This window comes from Plectropomus leopardus, chromosome 8 (genome assembly GCF_026936395.1).
Source record: "Plectropomus leopardus strain MGB_pleo_1.0 chromosome 8, ASM2693639v1, whole genome shotgun sequence".
Classification (NCBI taxonomy): domain Eukaryota; kingdom Metazoa; phylum Chordata; class Actinopteri; order Perciformes; family Serranidae; genus Plectropomus; species Plectropomus leopardus.
The window spans coordinates 16571010-16590613 of NC_142183.1; the positions used below are offsets into that span (position 1 = coordinate 16571010).

The 19604-nt window shown below is 39.9% G+C and overlaps 3 protein-coding genes across 10 annotated transcripts; 1 reads left to right on the forward strand and 2 right to left on the reverse strand.

The window, feature by feature from the left end:
- Positions 1–242: 242 nt before the first annotated feature.
- LOC121948495 (inositol-trisphosphate 3-kinase A) lies at positions 243–7154 on the reverse strand. The gene is made up of 8 exons (XM_042493895.2): positions 7099–7154; positions 6077–6946; positions 3502–3586; positions 2433–2646; positions 2120–2324; positions 1924–2025; positions 1477–1548; positions 243–1124 (listed from the first exon to the last, which is right to left on the reverse strand). Exons 2-8 carry the CDS (start codon positions 6887–6889, stop codon positions 912–914), a joined length of 1704 nt encoding a protein of 567 aa, XP_042349829.2. The 5' UTR covers positions 6890–6946; positions 7099–7154; the 3' UTR covers positions 243–911.
- LOC121948091 (seipin-like) lies at positions 7122–14456 on the reverse strand. 7 transcript variants are annotated; one of them, XM_088080992.1, is made up of 11 exons: positions 14166–14455; positions 12813–12897; positions 12457–12712; positions 12285–12363; positions 11651–11794; positions 11503–11538; positions 10715–10849; positions 10523–10620; positions 9315–9444; positions 9064–9145; positions 7122–7255 (listed from the first exon to the last, which is right to left on the reverse strand). In XM_088080992.1, exons 3-11 carry the CDS (start codon positions 12705–12707, stop codon positions 7167–7169), a joined length of 1044 nt encoding a protein of 347 aa, XP_087937118.1. In that variant the 5' UTR covers positions 12708–12712; positions 12813–12897; positions 14166–14455; the 3' UTR covers positions 7122–7166. The 7 variants fall into 7 exon arrangements, 6 of the variants coding, with proteins under 6 accessions (XP_087937118.1, XP_087937119.1, XP_087937120.1 ...); XM_088080993.1 differs by having other exon boundaries at positions 7135–7255; positions 9024–9145; XM_088080994.1 differs by lacking the exon at positions 7122–7255 and adding an exon at positions 7361–8982 and having other exon boundaries at positions 12285–12319; positions 14166–14453.
- A 1966-nt stretch (positions 14457–16422) lies between these two features.
- rnaseh2c (ribonuclease H2, subunit C) lies at positions 16423–19492 on the forward strand. 2 transcript variants are annotated; one of them, XM_042493285.2, is made up of 5 exons: positions 16423–16554; positions 17121–17275; positions 18009–18121; positions 18303–18422; positions 19259–19492. In XM_042493285.2, exons 2-5 carry the CDS (start codon positions 17122–17124, stop codon positions 19280–19282), a joined length of 411 nt encoding a protein of 136 aa, XP_042349219.2. In that variant the 5' UTR covers positions 16423–16554; position 17121; the 3' UTR covers positions 19283–19492. The 2 variants fall into 2 exon arrangements, with proteins under 2 accessions (XP_042349219.2, XP_042349220.2); XM_042493286.2 differs by lacking the exon at positions 16423–16554 and adding an exon at positions 17008–17031.
- Positions 19493–19604: the final 112 nt, after the last annotated feature.

A 19604-nucleotide genomic window follows, 5' to 3' on the forward strand; every position in this document is an offset into this window, starting at 1 on the left:
GAATGCAAGACAACAAAAACATGATAAACTTCACTAATTTAGGGATTATTGCAATGTTGTTGTATTATTTGCCTTGTACAGAAACTGAAGCTTTTCAAAAAACTGTCAACATATATATATATAATTTATGTCTGATTTGCACTTGGGGATACAGTACCAGTGTTTTCCTCTGTCTGTCTTTAAGCCATTGGTGATCTAGCATTTAATGATGAGTAATAATGATGATATATGAAAATTGAGCAGACGGTGACATTTATAGTTTATTTCACTTAGCTTGGACTGGTTAATATGTGAAGTTGTTTTTTGTCTTTCCACTGTATACAGGGTGTAAGATCAGGAAAAAAAAACATTTCAGCTGCACCATACGTAAAAAAAAAAAAAGTATAAATATTTGATAATAACACCATCTCATCTATTTCATCAATGTACTTAAAGTTTATATTAATTTGTGGTTAATCTTTTTTAGAATAGCCTAACCAATAATGCTGTTCAGCCACAAGGTTTCCAAATTACCTCAATATGCAACACAGATAAGGTTGTTTTTTTTTCCACAGACCACTCCATGAATAAAAATGATTTAGTCCTGTATGAATTATAAAAGGGTATAGGAAATAATTTTCTAAAAATCTGTAGAACAAAACAATGTCTACTGTTAAAGTATGTACATGCCAGATGTACCACTCCACAACAACAGCATCACATTTCAATGGATTTTAGATGAATTGTTCTCCCCCATTCCTCTTTCTCAGCCCCTGAAGACAGATCCCTCAGAAAAAAATCCTCCTCCTGCTCCTCCTCCTCTGCTGTCTCTTCCAGTGAATTAAATGAGGGGACAGTTCAAAGAGTAACAATAGCCATTTTGTCCACCTGATCCTGAATTTAAATGTCTCCACCACAACCCTTGGTGTACTTCATCTACAACTCCCACTGATGGCCTCGCTCAGAGAGTTGATGAGGGACCTCAGACCGATGAGGTAGCCGTCCTCTCTGGTCCCCTCGACCCACGGGACGTCGTGTCGGAGCTGATTTGTGTCAGGCACTGGGGTCGTCTTCCCAAAGTCTATCATCCACACGCTGGCCTTGCTGCTGTGGTCGTGCACAAAGAGAAGCGAGCTGCCAATCACCTGATCAGGTCAAACATATAAATACAGGGAGATCCATTATAAGAATATTAAACTGGATCAGCAAAAGGCCTCTGGGCCCAATTATTCAGAAGTAATCGTTCAGATTTTGGCTTACAAATTGGATCAAATCTTGAAAATCAGAGTGATTTCAGAAACCAAATCCAAAAAAAAAGTTTAATTACTCAAATGTTCATTTATTTATATTTCACAACAGATCAGTCTGAACAAAACTTTATTCAGTCATTGCTACACCGATTCTATGTTTCTACTTCTCCTGTTAATATCATTTAAAGTAATTAAATTAAATTAAATTAAATTAAGCAAGAGAAGATTCATCTTCATGTAAACCAACCTCATGGGTTTTGAAAAACAGAGAATTCTTCAGTGCTTCTCTCAGGGCCAGCAGTCTGGAGTGATACGCTTCCTGTCAGCACCGAGGAGCAGAGTTTAGCAGACACAAATAGTATCACACATCACAGGGTAAAAGATTAATGTGGTCAACTGAGAGTGAATATCAAAAAAAATAAAAAAATAACAAGTCAGTATGGCAAAGATTTGAGAAGTAAAGGAGGGAACTAATGGAAAGTTAGAGGAATGACTACTTTTTAATTTTTTTTATTCAATTTCAGTTTTTAAGTGTATTTTTAGAGGGTTATTGTCCCTTTTAAATCCTTAATTCCTCGATTTTCGTTTTAGAGTTTTGTTTTTTTTTTAATCAGTCATAATCTGATTTAGTACATGTTTTCTAAAGGAATAGTAAAGCAATGAAACCGCCGTTTCGATGACAGACAGAACTGACCAGGATGTCTAGCTGACTCTTGGTGAAGAAAAGCAAAGCCTCCGTGACTCGATCTGGAGTCAGAATATTCCTGAAGTCCCGCTGGATACTGCCGTCCTCCATCTGACTCACAGAGAGAAACACAACACAGACGTGGCGTATTTGAAAATTTGAAGAGGATTAAACAGTTGAGGCAAATATGTGTTTTTGTGCCTACCATGATGCCCTCTATCCTGAGGCCCAGTGTGGACGTCGAACTGGTTGTATCTTTCCACTGAAGGTATCGCCACTTGGTCACCCCTTTCTGTGCGTGTTCTTCTGCTGATGGAGCTGATGGGTCTATTTTCACCATCTTCTGGTACATGTCACTCCGCAGGGTGGCCTTAAAGCGGGCTTTGATCAGCTCCTCCTCCTGGTATGTCCTGAGAAAGATAAAAACACGGCAATCATCTAATCACACTGATTTCTACAGTGTTAGCGTGTCAGCCTGCAGGACTGGTTTCGTGACCTCTTGGCTCTCTTGGACCCACCTGACTCCCATCTTGCAGTCCATGATGACCGGCCTCCTCAGGCCGTTCAGCAGGTCCTCCAGTCGGATGTAGCACTGCTCCCCTCTGGTGACCAGGCCGTGGTACTGCGGGACAAAGGGTCTCAGGGGGTCTCTCATCAAGAAGTCCAGGCACTTTGCCTCCACTTCACTGTACAGTTTCAACACCTCCCCTCCCTCACTCAGCCGGAAGTTACCTGGTGACCGAAGCAACCAGGCCCGGACAACAAGAAGAATTATGAACTATCCACAGCTGTTTACAGATATTCTCATCTGCTTGAACACTTTAGTCCCTTTGAAAGTTACATTTTTAAAATACAGCTTCCCAAATGCTCCAACAATCACAGAACATTAAAAACATCCTAAAAAAGCAAATATGTCCATCAAGACACACAAGTTGAGGTCAAATTAATATATCCTCTCAATTGATTGTTACACAATGGACAACACAATACAATTGTGTGCTAATGTGCTAACACACATCCATTTTTTTAACCAAAGATGATTTTCTAGAGATAACAAACTTTGCTGCCCTCTGCAACTACATTTTTCACACTTTTTTGTGATGCCTAATTGAAATACTGTAAAGGTACATTTTGCAATAAAGTTTTCAGCATTTTATTACTTCCATTATTCATTTTTACGTGCCTTTGGCATCTCTGTTTCATGCTTGCAAACAGCAACTCAGAGAGGGCATCTTTTATTTGAAGAATTGTACAAAGGAGTTTCACATTAGAGATTCAGAATATTAATGACATTTCTATCAGCTATGAATAGATGTTTCACATGGACCCCAAACAATGTGGTCTAGATATTATAGTCCTCTATGAGATGACAAGCCTTTTCTTAGATTTCTGACGAGATTAAATATGTTTTTAAAACACAGAAATAATTCAAAGTCTTTGGTGTCTTATTTCCTCAAAAGCTGAGATTCTGGAGATTAAAATGTAGCAGCAGTGATACGTAGGCTACATGTGTCAGTTATCTGCAGTGTGCACAAGTGTAGAGAAATTTTTGAGTGCTTGTATGTGTCTGTTTTGGAATAAACATGCCTCGATGTCCAGCCAGCTGGACCCAGGAGCTCTGCCGGCGCAGCGACCAGTGCATCATGGTCAGGTAGGTTTTCCAGGAGTGGCTCTGAGGCACAGAAAAAGACCATGTTGATTTCTCCATGTGAGGCAAACAGGGTGTGGAGCCTATCCCAGCATGCATTGTTTTCAAGCAGCAGATTACAATTTTGACAAGTCTTTGTGAGGCATACACAAAGAAACACATTCACCTGCAGGCTGTTCAGAATTCACCCAAACCTGAAAGTCTACATGCATGCAAAGACACAGACAGCAGGCAGGGTTAAACCAGGACATTACTGCTGTGAGGTGACGGCGCTCAGCCTCTGTGCTGCTGACTAATTATATACATGGATGTGACCATCTCCTCATGCTCAGATTTATGGTATTCCCATGTTTAGGGTTCCTTGTGTCATATTTCTTGTCTGCAAAAGCATGCCCCCATTTTCCAGTCCTTCAGAGACCTTGTTCACAGCAGGAAAAACACAGGTGTTAGAAAAAAAAAACATTAACAATGGTTCTGTTCATGCACAACACCGTGATCCTGAAATCGAAGCAAGTATATGGTATGCAACCATCATATTTTCAGTATTTACAACAGTCAGCTAAATGTAAATGTAACTCTGAAGTCTTTGAGTAAACGTGATAAACCATATCCTTAAAGGGACAGTTCACCCCATAATCAAAAACACTTTTTTTTTCTCTTACCCGTAGTGCTATCCAACAATCTAGATTGTTTTGGTGTGAGTTGCCGAGTGCTGGAGGTATCAGCTGATGTGATGTCTGCATTCTTTCCAATATCATGGACCTAGATGGCATTTGGTTTATTGTGCTCAAAGTGCCAAAAAGTACTCAACAGCAATGTCTCTTTTCAGAAATCACGACCCGGTTGCTCACGATAACACAAAGACCTTGTTTTGAGCAGTTTCATGTAGGAACTACTTTCTTTCCAACAAACTACACGTGCCAATTGTGTCACTTAGTAGAAGGAGGCATGCATCGACTCGTGGACTAGAGGCTTGTGGTTATGACAGTGGGAAATGTCAACATTAATGTCGTTTTCCTCAGCTGAGCTGTAATTTTGACTAAATCAGTGGTGCTAGGTGAGCTAGCAGTAGATGCACACTTCCTTCAGCATAGTGATTTGGTTGGCTCAGTCATAGGTTGCTGACGTGACAGATAGGCTTCACAATGTCTAAACTGACAACACATGCTTACTTCACTGACCTCTGGAAATCTCAGCGCTTCATCAACAGTCATCTTATCTGAACTACTGTCTCTGAGCAATAACAGATATAACAGTGACAAAAGTGGCAACACTAACAAAATGGTTGAAAACACAGCTTGTTACACTATTTAACATAGAAGTCGGACAACTCTACAGCAGATATCTCCAACACTCAACAACTCACACCAAAACAATCTATTTTGTTAAAAAGCACCACAGGTAATAGAAAAATTTGCACTTTTAGGGGGTGAACTGTCCCTTTAAGGCCCACAATCATACAAAAGTATATCTCTTGGTGGAGCCATTTTTTGGAGCACCAGAGAATCCACTAATTAGTGCGGGTGTGGAGTGCGCATAAAAAAACGCCACTGATTAGTTCAGGTGTGATACACAAGGGATGCATTGGTTTTTAACGGAGGCTGGCGGTATTCCTTTTTTTTTAGTTCAAGATGTGAATATTTGATCTGTTTTTGAGTCAAATGAGTAAAATAAATGGATTGGCATATCTAAGGGAGATTGGTGGCCTGACGCTTTTTTTGGGGAGCAAAGAAATTAAGAAGCACGCTAACGAAGCCGCACGTACAAAACAAGAACTGCGTGCCATCATCTCTGATTAAGAGAAATATGTTGGCGAATGTTACACAGTACGAACACCATTGGTCCTCTAAGCCTGTAAAAAACCTGCTTGTGTCAGTGCGTTGTGTGTTTACAAACAGTGTGCATACCTAAACAGTTATGATCTGTTTTGTATATACAAAACAGCTGCCACCAGACACAGGCATAGGAAAAACCAAAAAAACCAAGGGAGACAAAGGTAGACCTGAGCATGCTCAGTAGAGACACTCAAAATAACAAGTTTGCAGTTTGAAGAAAATGTCTATTACATGGTATTTAAGACTTAATCCTTCAAATTGGCAATATTTGCATCCCTAATGTTGCTATTTCTGTCACAGAGATGAAATGTTTTAATGATTTCCTGTTTTGTGTTGCACTTTTTTTCAGTCCACACTGTGTCCAACAATGCAGAATGGACACTGCACTGTCTACTCTCTAGTCCTCTCACTATTTTCTACCATCTACTCTCATATCTGCAGCAGCAGCAGCAGCAGCGGCAGCGGCCAGGCATGCAAACACCATTCAAATCTGACTTTGTCAAAGTCCTCTTTCAAGCCCATGCAAATCACCAGGACTGTAGGTGCAAAGAACAGTTGAGAAAAATAGTTTAAGTAAGCCTCTTCCATGGAAAACCAGAGCTGCCATATGCACAGGAGTGACGTTAGTGCACAAACTGTGATAGCAAATGAAAAACTTTACACATCTGTGCATTCTCACCTTCCTAAAGGCCCTCCTCTTTGAGTCAGCATCCTCTCCTTCGCTGAAGACCTCATCGCTCTCTGCTGAGGAGAGGCTGATGGAGGAGCAGGAGGAGGAAGTGGAGGAATGCAACAGCTTGGAAAGGATTGGATGTGGGGTGGACCACTGATGTTTTGTGGAGCCATCTCTCAGCTCCTCGGCCTCCTCATCCTCCTCTAGGGTCTCCCCGCTCTCCTCGTCCTCTCCCTCTGTTTCTGAAACAGGAGATCTTCCTTCTTCTTCCTCTTCTTCTTTGCTTTCTATCTCAAAACTGGAGTCTCTAATCAACTTTATGTTTGTGCCTCCTTCCCTTCTCTCTTCCCTCTGTTCCCTCTCTCTTCCAGTCTCCTCCACCCTTCTTTTCCCGCTCCTCTCCCATCCATCTGTATCAACCTCAGAGCTCCCCCCTAACCGCTCCTTCCTCCTCATCCTCCATTTGATATTCTTGTCATCCCCTGCACGTCTTGCAATCAATTCAAAGTCCTGTTTCATTTCTGTGTCTTTAACAGCCGCATCTCTGTCTTCTCTCATTACATCTTTTGATTCTGCATAAAGCTCATCGTCCCCGTCCTCTCCGAGTCCACCTATACACTGACTGTAAGGTGGGAAACTTTTTGTGGACTGGAGTCTGGGTCTGGATCTCACTCTGACCCTCCTGCAGCTGCTGGAAGGCCTTTCACTGATTCTCAGATTTCTGCGCGTCTCGTCTGACAGTCTGGTAGAAAAGTCATTGTCCATAGTTTCATTATTCTTTGTCTCCATGTCCTCATTGTCATCGGTCATCATGTCCATCTTCGAGTCCAGTGTGTTAATGTAGGAAGTGAATCTACTCCACGAGCCCGACACGTGCTTTTATAAAACGGGGAAATGTTTACAAGAGATGCACAGTTTTGAATATGTTTAAAAAATTAGTCTAGCACAGCCTCAGCAATATTTATGAGCCTTATACACATGACAAAATGAAAATATTGAACTAAAATGATCATATGTTTCTAACTTACCTCACCTTACCTATCTTCCACCTGTTAGAAAGCTCTGTGTGTCAGTGTCAGTGAGCTACATCCCTCTCTCATCCCCCCCGCCGGTGCCATGTTTTGCATGCAGTGACGTCATTAAGTTTCCAAAATAAAACAGCCAAGAGGACATCCAGGAATGACCCTGTGTCAGATAGCAGAGTGGAAACAGAGTCAAGCATCCTCCGAACAAATATGAGCGTGCAATTATTTTTTCTCACTGCACAAAAAAATACACAAACAGTCAGACTAACATTTTTTAAATGTTTTATTGCAACAGTCGACCAGAATGTGCTTTCAAATTTGCAGCCAAGTGATAAATATTTTGACTGAAAACATTTTAATATATTTTTTTTGTATAACAGAAAGAGACACAAATCAGTCATTAATTTTGATGAATTATACGGTTTAATTTGTGAAAAAACGATCACAGGCACACCGTGTATGTCGACTGCACATGTGACATTTAACTATTCCTATTCAACTTTGAATTGAACTTCAGTCGTGATAAACTATTCTGACTGACTGACAGTGTTGATTGTTCATCTGACGAAACTTTAAACTGTACTTCTTTAAACTGTCCCGTCTAAATGGGAGAGGGATACGAAAAAGGCATTTATGTAGCTCTAGTCATGTGAAATTCTAATAAATGTCTTTTTTCAAGAGTGTGACCATATTGTTACCACCTGTGTAGTAATGATGAATCCTGATATGCCACACCTGTCAGGTGGATGGATTATCTTGGATAAGAAGTGCTTACTAACTATGTATTTTATCAATTTTTTTTATTAAATTTGAGAGAAAGATATCCATTGAATGCATAAAAACTCTGATCTTTAACTGAAACGTGTGAAAAATCAGAGCAAAAAAAAACGTAAAGCTGAAAGTTGAAGTTGAAATGTGCTGCATTTCATGGTCAAAAATATCATGATATTTGATTTTCTCCGTGTCGCCCAGTCCAAATCAAGACAAAATGCAAAACTGTCTGCCTCACTGTCAAACAAGACAACTGAAGTGCAGCTCAAAGATGTACAGACACAGACAGATGCTGTGTAACATGCTCAACATAGACAGTGCACACGTGACATCGTTTTGGCACAAATAAAACCCCACATTGATCAAGTAACAAACAGGTTTTAAGCATTTAAAATTCACATTTCAGACAGCATGAGAGTTGTAATCTGTAAAAGAAACAGATGATACATTAAATGGATGAAAGAAAACAAGAAATAATAACTGATAGAATCAAATAAATATCACCTGCCAAGATGAAATAACATTCCATGATAATTGGTGCATTATCTTAGCGTCATCCCTGTCTTACATATTTTGTCTTTTGTCTATCCTTGACATTGTCCTTTGTTTTTATTTAATATTGGACAGTTTTAGTGAACACTAGACCACAGCTGTGAAGTGCGAAGCAATGGAAAGTCAGTGACAGTGAGGGATTTTATATGAAGTGACAAAGATTCAGGTGAGTCAATCCCATAAATAACAGGGTCGTGACATTAAAAGTGTAACAGCGTGAGCGTTAATACAGAGGACGTGATGTAAGAGCAAAAAGATCCACGACTCAAACAGGGCAGCTCAGGTCGTCACCCAGCATATTTATCAGAGGTGTGTTGGTGCTTTCTGAGTCATTTTCAACCACATATCTCTCTTACATCTCCGCACTTACATCCTGTTATCACTCTCTACACTTTATCCCTCTCCATTATTAATGTCCTCTGTCTGCCTCTGATCCATTTATTTCAATGTGATGATTAATCTCTCTGTTCAGCACGTCTGTGTTGTTGCCAGAGTGCAAATGGGGCCTCTCCTGACTTGGATTTGTGAGGGTCGTCTGGAGGGGACCCAACATCTCTGCAGCACCTGTCGAGGGATTTATTCTTGTAGTGACTGATGCAAATTACCTGGATAATGTTGAAATTCTCTGCGTCTGTGTTTTTGTACCTGCCGCAGCATCTTTTTCATCCTCTTGCTGGTTGTTGCTCGTGTTATTGTCCCTATCTGACAGCAGTCCATCTGTTCTGAGCTGTAAACAAGGGGGAAAACAAGCACTCAGAGCTTGTTGAGTCTGAGCTACAGCACCTGAGAGGAATCGGGTCATATTTCACACTCACTTAAACACCAAACTCATGAAGTGTGTGCAGCCCTGCAGCTGCAGTTCAATATTGTCTGCAGTAATGGGCCTCCTCTCTCACCTGCTGCGGCCCCCACTCCTCTCTCAACAGCAGCCTCAGGTAGCTGAGGATGAAGAGGAGGCTGAGAAAGACGAAGTTAGTTGACACGCCCACCAGGGCTGATATGAGAGGGAAGTTGAACAACAAGTATCTGATGTGGAAAAACAAAGAAAAGAGTCATTACAGCATGACAGTGATTATGTGATGCTAAAAACTGCTGCAGTTATCTCACTTTCTCTCAGTTTGACTTCTACGTCAGTCGCTTTTCTATCATTTCCTTCAGAAACCCACAGAGAAAACATCTGAGCATGTTTCATTTACTGTGGCCTGTAAGTGTAAGTGAAGATAACAAGAAGGGAGTTTTTTCACTACAGAAATGTGTCTTGTGGTTACAATGACCGAGTTAATGAGGCTGCTCTCGGTGGAGAAATGTATGTCTTTTTTTCTCTGCGATACATTTTCTGTGTCAGTGTTGAGATAATGAAGCTCTTACTCTTTTGATAGTTCACTAAAATGTGGCATTTTAGTTCACTAAAATGTGGCATTTTATGAGATTAATAACTCATTCTCTTGTTTGCAGACGGTACAAATATGAAATATCTCAACATATTATATTGTAAGAATCCAGACATCTCGTCTCAAATGCTGCAGCCTCATTTTTTTCTGTGGCTTTAAACATTACGATTTTTTTTCATCACCGAATACACTGTATGTTATTGTCAGATTTATTAACCATTAGAAACCTGGACCGACATAACTTTTCTTTTGCTGCGTTTAAAAGAACCTTTGAATCCAGAGCAAATTGGTTTGCTTTCTTTCGAATACACAGGGGAAATGCAACTTTGCAAGAAATGTTCTGCGGATTGCAAAAAAATTAGTAGAAACGAAAAAATTTTTTTTGAAATAGCTAGGGAAATTTTTAAAAATTAATAAAATATAATGGTCATAATTATATATTTTACAGACCTGTTATTATTCATATGCATTTTTCACAGGTCATTTCCTTTGGGAAATTCATTTTTGTGACTTTTTTTCTTTGATTTTTATTTGTTAATTTTTTAATCTATTTTGTTTCTGATTTTTAGTTAATTTCCACGTACTTGTTTTTTGGAAATTTTTGGAAAATTTCTTCTTAAGTTGCTCACAGCATTCTCTCTATGATTAAAAAAGAAATCAATACAATTTGCTTAAGTTTCAAGGGGTTAAAAAGCACAAAGTACACATCTTACCTCACACCGGTGAAGTAAGCATGAATGTGGAGCTCAGATGAGTAGATCTGCACCTTGGTGGACAGGATCTCAATGACAGCCGTGACTGAGGGGGTATACTGTTCACATGAGGACAAACCTGTTAGGTACAACCACTCACTGTCAAACACTCTGACACATGCTGACACATTCACCAAGCAGTGCACGACTCACAGGGTCGTCCATGTAGTCTGAGAAAAGCTCCACCTCCAGCACTTGTTTCTGCTCAGTGACTCCGGTCAGAAAGGCCGGTAGGAACAGGAGCGTCCCCAGGTATCTCAGCAGGTCTGAACGGTATCGCAGCATGGTCTGATCACAGCGGGACGACAGTCACACACACACCCGAGGGGCAACACAATACTGGAGAGGACCATATTCAGTGTCCTGGGGTTGAATTGATCTGCTCTTTCCTTATCAATGTATGATTCCAAATACTTTTTTAGTGATGTCATGATAAATATTTAGGAAAAGAAGAGTGATGTTGTCATGGGTGCAAAAGCTTAACCTGCTGTATAACTCACTGATTTATGCTCAGGATAATGAACTCCAACAAAAGCTGATCTCAGTGGATTTTCCAGTCTTATGAACAGCAATTCCAAAAGTTCTGCAAAGTTATTTTTTTTTGTTTCAGTTTTGAGGCTAGTCTTTGTGGCAGTGGATTGGACTACAAGGAGATGAGGAGGAGAACAATGACCAAAAAAGAGTTTCAACAAACAACAACGAAAGAGGCAAAAGCACCACAAAATCTGTGTGTCTTGCTCCTGTGTAGGAGAGGTGGTGGGTTTCCTTTTGCATATCTGTGCTCAGGGTCTCAGGGATTTTTTGTATCAGTCAGTAGCTCACATGTTCCTCCTGCCACCTGAGATCACCTTCTGTTGCGGTGGAGCTCTGCAGCAAGCATAAGCAGCTCTAATCTGGCTCTGTGTGATTAAAAGGTTATTGTGCGTCAGCGCTGTACTCACAAAGCGAGAGCTGGAGGCGGACAGCAACTGTCTTGCCTGAGAAAAACACAGCAAAGCAACAGTGAATCATTTGCAAGAACTAGTGATGAAGCATCATTTGATTGTATGTACACACACGTGGCCGCGCAGGAACAAATGGACAACTCACAGAGCGAGAAGAGGACGCAACTTGTCCTCCATCCCGAGAGAAACAGGTAGTCTTGATCATGAACATCCCCAGGTCCTGATTGGTCGGAGAATCAGGCATCTCCAGCTGCAGAGACATCTGATAGGCTTGGCCGAATGTCAGAGCCTGAATGTACATTTAAAAAAGATTTAAGAAGATTTTTTTTTTTTTTTGCCAGCCAAAAGACAGAGCACTGACAAAACTAACAAACACCAACATGACAACAACAACAACATGAAACAAGAACGGGTCAGTTAACACAATTTCAACAAGGGTTTGAGGATGCTGACTTGATGTTAGTGTATGCGGGGTGAGAGAGAGTGTGTGTGTGTGTGTGTGTGTGTGTGTGTGTGTGTGTGTGCGTGTGTGTAAGTAAGCATGTGCCTATATTCTAAACCAGTCATTCTGGTATGTTGGAGAGAAAAAAAGGGAATAAAAGATAAATTAATTAAATAATTAGTTTAAAAAGGGTGAGGGGTTAAGAGAAGAATACTTTAATAATAATGATAATAATAATAATAATAATGGTCCCATTTTAAACAGATTGAACTTCTAGAATAGACGCAGACATGTTCAGTAGATACACAGATAGATGTACACACACATTCATACATACATGTTTCTTATTCCTCATCAGAGAGATGTTGGCCACTGGATAAGAGCACAAAAAAGAATCAGGAGATTCACAGCCGGTCCTGCACACACAAATGTGAATGACTGAGTGAGAGTTAAAACAAAAAAATTGAAACACAGTGTAAGTACAGCTGGACAGGACTTCATGCACACACCTGTAGTAATAGTGCACAGGTGAGGAAAAAGCCGCCTTGGGCATGTAAGAGAAGTAGAAGCTCCCATATAAGAAGGCAGCGATCCAGAGAAGCAGGAGGACAAAGGAGAACACAATAAAGGCCTGTACAACTCTCTGACGGATGCGTGCCATCGCCATGACGACAGCATCGCGGAGCCCAAGCAACCCCCGAACATCGAGGGCGGACAGCTCCCCATCATCTCCCTGATGTAAATTACTTTCTTGACCCATGAAATCTAAACATCAACAAACAAGAAAACAAAGACTCAGATAAGTAAATACATTATGATCATGCTGTAAAAGATGAGTGTAAATAAGTTATAAAAAGGATCATACCGGCTCAGTTTAAAGTCTGCAGTCTCTGTGGTTGAAATGTCTTGAAGGTCATCCGAAAAGTTATCTGGTACTTCTTGACATTTCCCTGAAAGAGACAGATGAAGCATTTCTTGTTTAAACTTAACATGGTTTATGATATTATGATCTCATTAAGCCAAAGACACAAGCAGCATTTTGACTGTGCGGAAATCTGTGAAACCACTGAGTCCAATCTCAGTCACGAGCGGAGGCCGTTCACATCAGATGACTCTAACAAAATGTGTCACCAGTCAAACAGCTCTCTGACTGCACTGCATAGATGCAAGAAGCAACCCAGAAATGTGTATCAGTTTGTTTTGACACAATATTTATTTTCTCGGTTGACATTAAGGACTCTTAAAATCAAGCTGTTTATTTTCTCATTTCACTATATTAAAGTTCAGTGAGTACATTTCAGATTTAGATTCAGATTCATACTTTATTGTCCTCCGGGGGGAAATTTGTTTTCACTGTCTGTACAGATAAACACTCAACAACAGTTACAAAGACAAGAACTTCAACACAAACATAAAAAATTTGCCCAAGTACTGACCCTTAGTACACATTAATTACTTCTACTTCTGCTGCACATTTCTACATGACATAAATATTGAACTCCAGCTTTATTGAACATTTTCACTGCAAAACATTTGACAGTTTTTGACGTCTTACTTTTGCATTCAAAATGTATGAAGAGCTGGTTATAAATTAAACTACCTAACAGTAAATACAAGTAGCCTATATCTGAAATTACTTGAGTCGATTAAAAAAGAAACTGTCTACACATTCATCAATATTTCATGTTTACAGCTTAACAAAATATGAGGTGCTGCTGATTTTCATTTGCTTTATTTTATTCTAAGCCTAACAACTTTGAGTTTTGGCTGTTGGTCGGACAAAACAGACATTATGAAGGTGCTGCAGAAGCATCTGCATTTGAGTCTTAATATTTTTTGATCATTTAAGTACGTGATGTGATTCATCACAGTGCATACTTTTACTTAAGTAGCATTATGTATGCAGATTTTTTACTTGTATCAGAGTATTTTTACAGTGTGGATCAGTACTTTTTCTGAGGTAAATTATGTGATTACTTCATACGACTGCTGAAGTTCTGATATTTAATCACTAAAAGAGGAAGGGAGTTGTGACTTGCTCAACACATATATTAACTCTGACATGCAGATTTCCAGATCAAGAGTTAACCTCGCAAGGATTGTAGTGTGACAATACCGATGCAAATTTAACTCAATATTCAAGAAAACAGTGTATTTAAACCTCCATGTGGTTTCCAACAGTAACATGCCTGTAACTCTGTCTGTTACAAAAACTCACCTTGGTTTCTGCTGGCCAAAGATGAGCTGTTTGGAAATCACTTCTGCTTTCCCCGAGGTCTCTTAGTCAACCGCTCGACTCTGTCTGGATAAAATGTTGTGAACAGAAAACCCCCCAATAACTTCAGCTGCTTAAAAACTGCTATTGGACAACGTTTAGTCCGTCCCACATGAAGAGAGATGTTGTTGCTGCCAACTGGAACAGAGATCTCAGTGTTGAACGTGACACTGAGGACAGGGAAGAGGATTAACAACTGCAGCAGAACTACACTTTATACCTCTAAAGCCCCAGTATGTCGTTTATATTCAGAAAGAGGAAGAAACAAGAGTAACATTGAAGAAAATCAAGGATACTGGGGCGATAAAGAACTCCCTGTAATAGAGTGCTTGCATTTGCTTATTGTTTTGTGTTGGTAATTGTTAAAAACTGACTGATGCCGTCTGTGACAATGCTGGATGATTGCCTGACCTTGTGGGTGCCTATATTTTCAGTTTATTCATTCATTGTGTTCTTGCACATATAGCCAAATCCATACTTTTATATGTTTAATTGCTGTTTAATGCTGCTAATTTTCTTGTTTTGTGTCTGTTTTCCCCTCGATTGCTGCCAACTTTGCTGCAAAGCTTTAATTTCTCTATATCACTCCTGATTTTTTAATACTATCTCATAGTGCGCCCCCAATTACAAAATTTGTACAAGGCTAAGCCTACCCACTTTAATGTAGTATACATAGATGGTGTTTTTTTTTTGGATAGAGCTTGGACGTACAAAATTCTGCTATAGCAAACAGACTTTTTTACCAGGCGGTTGCTATTAAATAGAAAACATCTGAACTTTTACACTTAGTCATGATTGCATTTGGAAAGTTTTCTTTCTAATTGCCAAGAGATAAAATTCCCCAATAGGCCTACCGAATGTTTTCTAAAAATTCACGTAGCTGCAGGGCTATGATTCGATCAGGCAAGATCTCCAGTGTGATCTTGGTTTTATACAGCAGTTCAACAAGCGTCATTTATTATTTAACAGTAATATGTGAAAACAGATTATAGTTTGTAATGTCATCAAATGATTTTAGTTCTGCAACAGCTGTTGCCTAGCAACACAAAGCTTTTCTTCTGCAAATTAGCTTGGTACTTTACTGAGGTCTGCAGATTATGAGCAGGGCAGCTGCTTAATATCATGTACAATTATCCGTGTGTTTCTAGTAAAATAAGAGTTTATTAACTACAGCAGGCTGTTGTAAACTGTGTCTCTCTCTGGACTTGCTAAGGTACTTACTCATAACTGCGGTCTCTGCCGCCTCCAGCTGCCTCACCCTGATGAGGAAACTCTGGTTCCTGTCATCAGTGAGGGGAGAGAGCAGGTTCGAGTCCCTGCCGGGCAAAGGGTCTATCAAACATCCCGTGGCAGGTCCTCATCTCCACGCCAAATCTTCATAAGGCAGTTGTGCTCAGTCTTGAAGCACCATGTTAGCCAGCTAGCTGTACTGAGGCAGCTAAGCTAAAAACAGCACGGCTAACGCTACGCAGAAAACTCCTCACAGCAGCTTGTTGAAGAACACCTGCCACTAATGTAACCTAACTGGACAACTAATAAAACAATAAACGTGACCGGAAGACGGTATGACAGCTCCAACAGCAGCTTCTGCCCTCTTATTTTCTTTTACCGAAACTCCCACAGGTGCATGAGCCCCGAAAAGGGCGGAAATTGTCCCCACAATTGTTTTCATACCATACGGCAACTCCAGAGGGACACACGGGCCTCGAGAACAGTCTGTTACACTAAAATCTTCAGTAATAGCTACCAAGCGTTAATGTACGTTTAATTACAGGTGTAGTGCCAAAAAATGATCATCTGCCAGGAGCGCACGTGCGTGCCTGTTAAAGCTGTATAGCCTGCTATGAACAGCTGTGAAGCGGAGTGATACATAAAGTAGTCCCACTCTCGGCCAATCAAACTGCTTGGTCGGAACTAACTGTTCTATTAAGTATTTTAAGTAAGTACTTCAGATAATTAAAAAAAATAAATTTGGAAGTGCAGATACAAATGTTTGGTTACCAATTATTTACACACACTTTGATACAGACTTGTAAATATCTACATATGCAAATTGTATTTTAAGAATTTCCGCAAAAGATTTTACCTTAATCTATATAAGAAAAACAAAAGACAACAAAAGATCTAAAGGCAGAAAAACTAAAAAGATGGGCTAAAATAGTCTCTTGCCGAGAGGGGGAGACATCTTCTGGCGGAACAGAAAAAAACCGCCAAAATATCTTGGAGCGTAGAAGAAGAAGCTGTCGTCCAATCACACGCAGCGACCGGCGGTAACCGGAAATGGTTCAATTTCACATTTCATTTATAAAAACATTTGGGGAGCTGCTGAAAGGTAATGTTGGAGTTATGATTCTGAAATCGATTTTCAAGTCGCTAAACAGCTTCTTTTGTAACGTTTAAGGGAAAATAAAAAGACGCTAATATGACAAAATCTAAGTGGACAAGCGGAAGCACGTTGTTTATTCTAAGGCACTGCACTGGTTGTTGTCAGAGCTTCACCAAAACAGTCATTAAGTCAGAGAAGCCTCATTAATATTATTATTTAGGTTCATCAGAAGACGTAAAATGGATTAAATCACAGTGCACAACTTAAAGGAGCTGATGTGACCCTATTTCAGTGGAATTGTATCATGTATTATTTCCGTGGGACATATAAATGACAGTTTATTGATTTATATTCATTATACGAACTAACTGTAATGTAATTACAGGTGAAATCACAAACAGACACAGTTATACATAAATTATAAACTAAACCAAAATACCTCTCCGTGTGAGCCTGTGGATACTTCAGAGACAACCTTTAAAGGTCTCAACATTTACAGCGAGAATATTTAAAGAATACAAAGAGTCTATTGTTTTATTCATGTTTTGTCCTCTCCTGTCTCCTGGTTGCAGGATGTCTTGTAACACCAGTGTCACTCGTCTCCACTTGTCATCTATGAGCCAAGCACAGCGAGTCCCGGTCCACCTGATGCCCTGTGAGATTGAACACAATGGGCCAGCTCAGGTCTCACAGTACCTCACTGCGACCATGAAAGACGGCAAACTAGGTGCACGCTCTGTTAAATAGACTAATCAAGTTTGAAGTTCACTGAAAACAGTGGTGGAGCAGGAAAGTCAGGTTCTCAAAAGCTGTCTACACACTGATGACTATGTTTTAACTGGACAGTTGTGCAAGGATTAAATGTCTAAGTAACAGCGTCTAACATTCAGATAGATAGATAGATAGATAGATATACTTTATTGATCTCAAAACTGAGAAATTGGGATGTAGCAGCGCCATACAGTAAGAACAGAGAATAAAGAGCACACATTATTAATAGAATATAAAGGAATATGCTTAAAAAAACCTAAAAAAAAAACTAAGAGACATACATACATAGACATACATATCTACATATATACATGTGTAAAGTGCGGAACAGTATCTGAAGAAATATAAATAGAAACAAAGTCAGCAGTGCAGAGTGACATGGAGCTAAGACCGGAGTTTAAAGCGCAGACAGAGGTGAGTTATTGTACAGGTGGATGGCTTGTGGCAGGAAAGATTTCCTGTATCTGTCCTTTCGACAGCGAAACTGAATCAGTCTGTTGGAGAAGGTGCTCCGCTGTCGGTCCAGTGTGCGGTGGAGGGGGTGCTCAGCATTGTTCATGATGGCGAGCAGTTCAGGGCTTCTAGTTGTCACATGAAATGGATTTAAAAGGCGTATTTCATTTTTTATTCCACAGTTGGTGGAAAAAACATCTCTAACAGCAGTCCTTTGTGTATTTTCCTCATTACAGAGAAGACTGTGTCATTCAGAGGGCGTGGATTGAGGGGGCAGGAGCTCAGCTGTCCACAGGGCTACACTGGTTTGGTGCTAAAAGAGATCAACAAGCCCGGCTCCGACCAAGAGGTAAACATCACCAACGTCATCTTTAACGTCACAAAAACTTTGCACACTGTCCAGCAGTGTGAGTCAGTCAAACATAAAACAAAGCACTGATTGCACGGGCATTATATCAGATTTTTGTTTAGGTAAGGATCTCTATGCCTACATGAAGATAAATTGTGTGTGTGTGTGTGTGTGTTTCCAGGACAGGACAGTGAGGGTCTCCTCTGTGTTTGACAAGCTGACCTACTGGAATCTGGAGACGCCTCCGAACTCTGACGATACAGTCGTGATGGCGATGGATTGGCCAGACTTGGCTGAGGCGGTGAGTTCTCTTGTTTTGTGGTTGACTTTTTAAAATTCATTGAACCTTTATTTAACCAGGCATATCATAAAGACAAACAAACTGTTACTTACAGTGGCAACCTCTCTTTTAAAAGACTGTTTTAATCAAAGACAAGAGTAACCTGTGTCACCCGATAATTGAAAAAAATCCAATTTAATCACTTTGAACGATGTTAAATGAACAGTGCTTGTCTCATTAAGCACGATGAACACGACTATCTGGATAACTTTATGTTCGCTTAAACACTGACTCTTTGTCTTCATTCTCTGTTTCAGGAGGGGTTCCACATTTAAGTAAATTTGTGGTGATTTTTGTCGTGAGGGAATAATGAACGCTTAGTCCAGTAGACCAATATACAGGCCTCATTCATCAATATCTTATGAAGTTCTTTGTTTAAATTTTTCCTAAGAAAGGTCCTAAGAAAAGTCTGCGACATATCCATGATGTAATCTTAAACCCCAGAATTGTTTGCACCTGTGTTCTTATAATGATGAATCCCACTGTCTTCGTAAGTTGAGAGCACGTGTGAGTGGATCCTAATTAGCATCAGTAAACGCCCTGCAGGGTATGAGACTGCAGGGCCGTGTGCACACAGAAAATGAAGAAAAAAGAAGCATTTGAGATCATTATTGCAGTTTTGCTGTTGGAACAATGCTGTGGCTCTGTTGTTTTTATTGTTTGTCTTTAGTCGAACAATTACCGTAAAACTGACAAAAGCAGCTACACTGACAACAATATTTCATTAGAATATCATGTGGTTGGAAATACAAAGACACAGACGTTTAGGTGGATGCTGACATTTTGTCTCTTTACAGATCCACGGGCCCGTAGAGGACTGAAAAAACCCCTCCCTGCTCAGAGGTGGCAGGTTGACGTCACCTCAGCATGTTTTGAGTGAAATATACAGTATGCTGGTTATTGGCTGTCAGTGAAAGAAAAACTTACTTGTTCAATGTCACTATTGCAGAGTAATAACTAACAGATGCAGTGTTAATATTTTTGTACATGTTGTTTTAAGGGAAATAAAGAGAAATAAACGATAAAGCTGACTAACTTAGAAATGTGATTATGATTCACTTAAACAATATGGTAACATGTTTCTACTGAACAGTGCTTATTCACAAGATAACATTTAAATTTTGCACACACGCAACCATAAAA

Excerpts from the sequence above, each read along its gene's own strand:
- LOC121948495 (XM_042493895.2), bottom strand. The coding sequence starts at position 6,889 with ATGGACATGATGACCGATGACAATGAGGACATGGAGACAAAGAATAAT. Across the intron at positions 2,647-3,501 it reads CCAGCTGGCTGGACATCGAG|GTAACTTCCGGCTGAGTGAG; the intron begins GCATGTTTATTC and ends TTCGGTCACCAG. Across the intron at positions 2,026-2,119 it reads TCAGGATAGAGGGCATCATG|ATGGAGGACGGCAGTATCCA; the intron begins GTAGGCACAAAA and ends TCTGTGAGTCAG.
- LOC121948091 (XM_042493354.2), bottom strand. The coding sequence starts at position 12,707 with ATGGGTCAAGAAAGTAATTTACATCAGGGAGATGATGGGGAGCTGTCC. Across the intron at positions 11,795-12,284 it reads TGATGAGGAATAAGAAACAT|GCTCTGACATTCGGCCAAGC; the intron begins GTATGTATGAAT and ends ATGTACATTCAG. Across the intron at positions 9,445-10,522 it reads GCTTACTTCACCGGTGTGAG|ATACTTGTTGTTCAACTTCC; the intron begins GTAAGATGTGTA and ends TTTCCACATCAG.
- rnaseh2c (XM_042493285.2), top strand. The coding sequence starts at position 17,122 with ATGTCTTGTAACACCAGTGTCACTCGTCTCCACTTGTCATCTATGAGC. Across the intron at positions 17,276-18,008 it reads CATGAAAGACGGCAAACTAG|AGAAGACTGTGTCATTCAGA; the intron begins GTGCACGCTCTG and ends TCCTCATTACAG. Across the intron at positions 18,423-19,258 it reads GGCCAGACTTGGCTGAGGCG|ATCCACGGGCCCGTAGAGGA; the intron begins GTGAGTTCTCTT and ends GTCTCTTTACAG.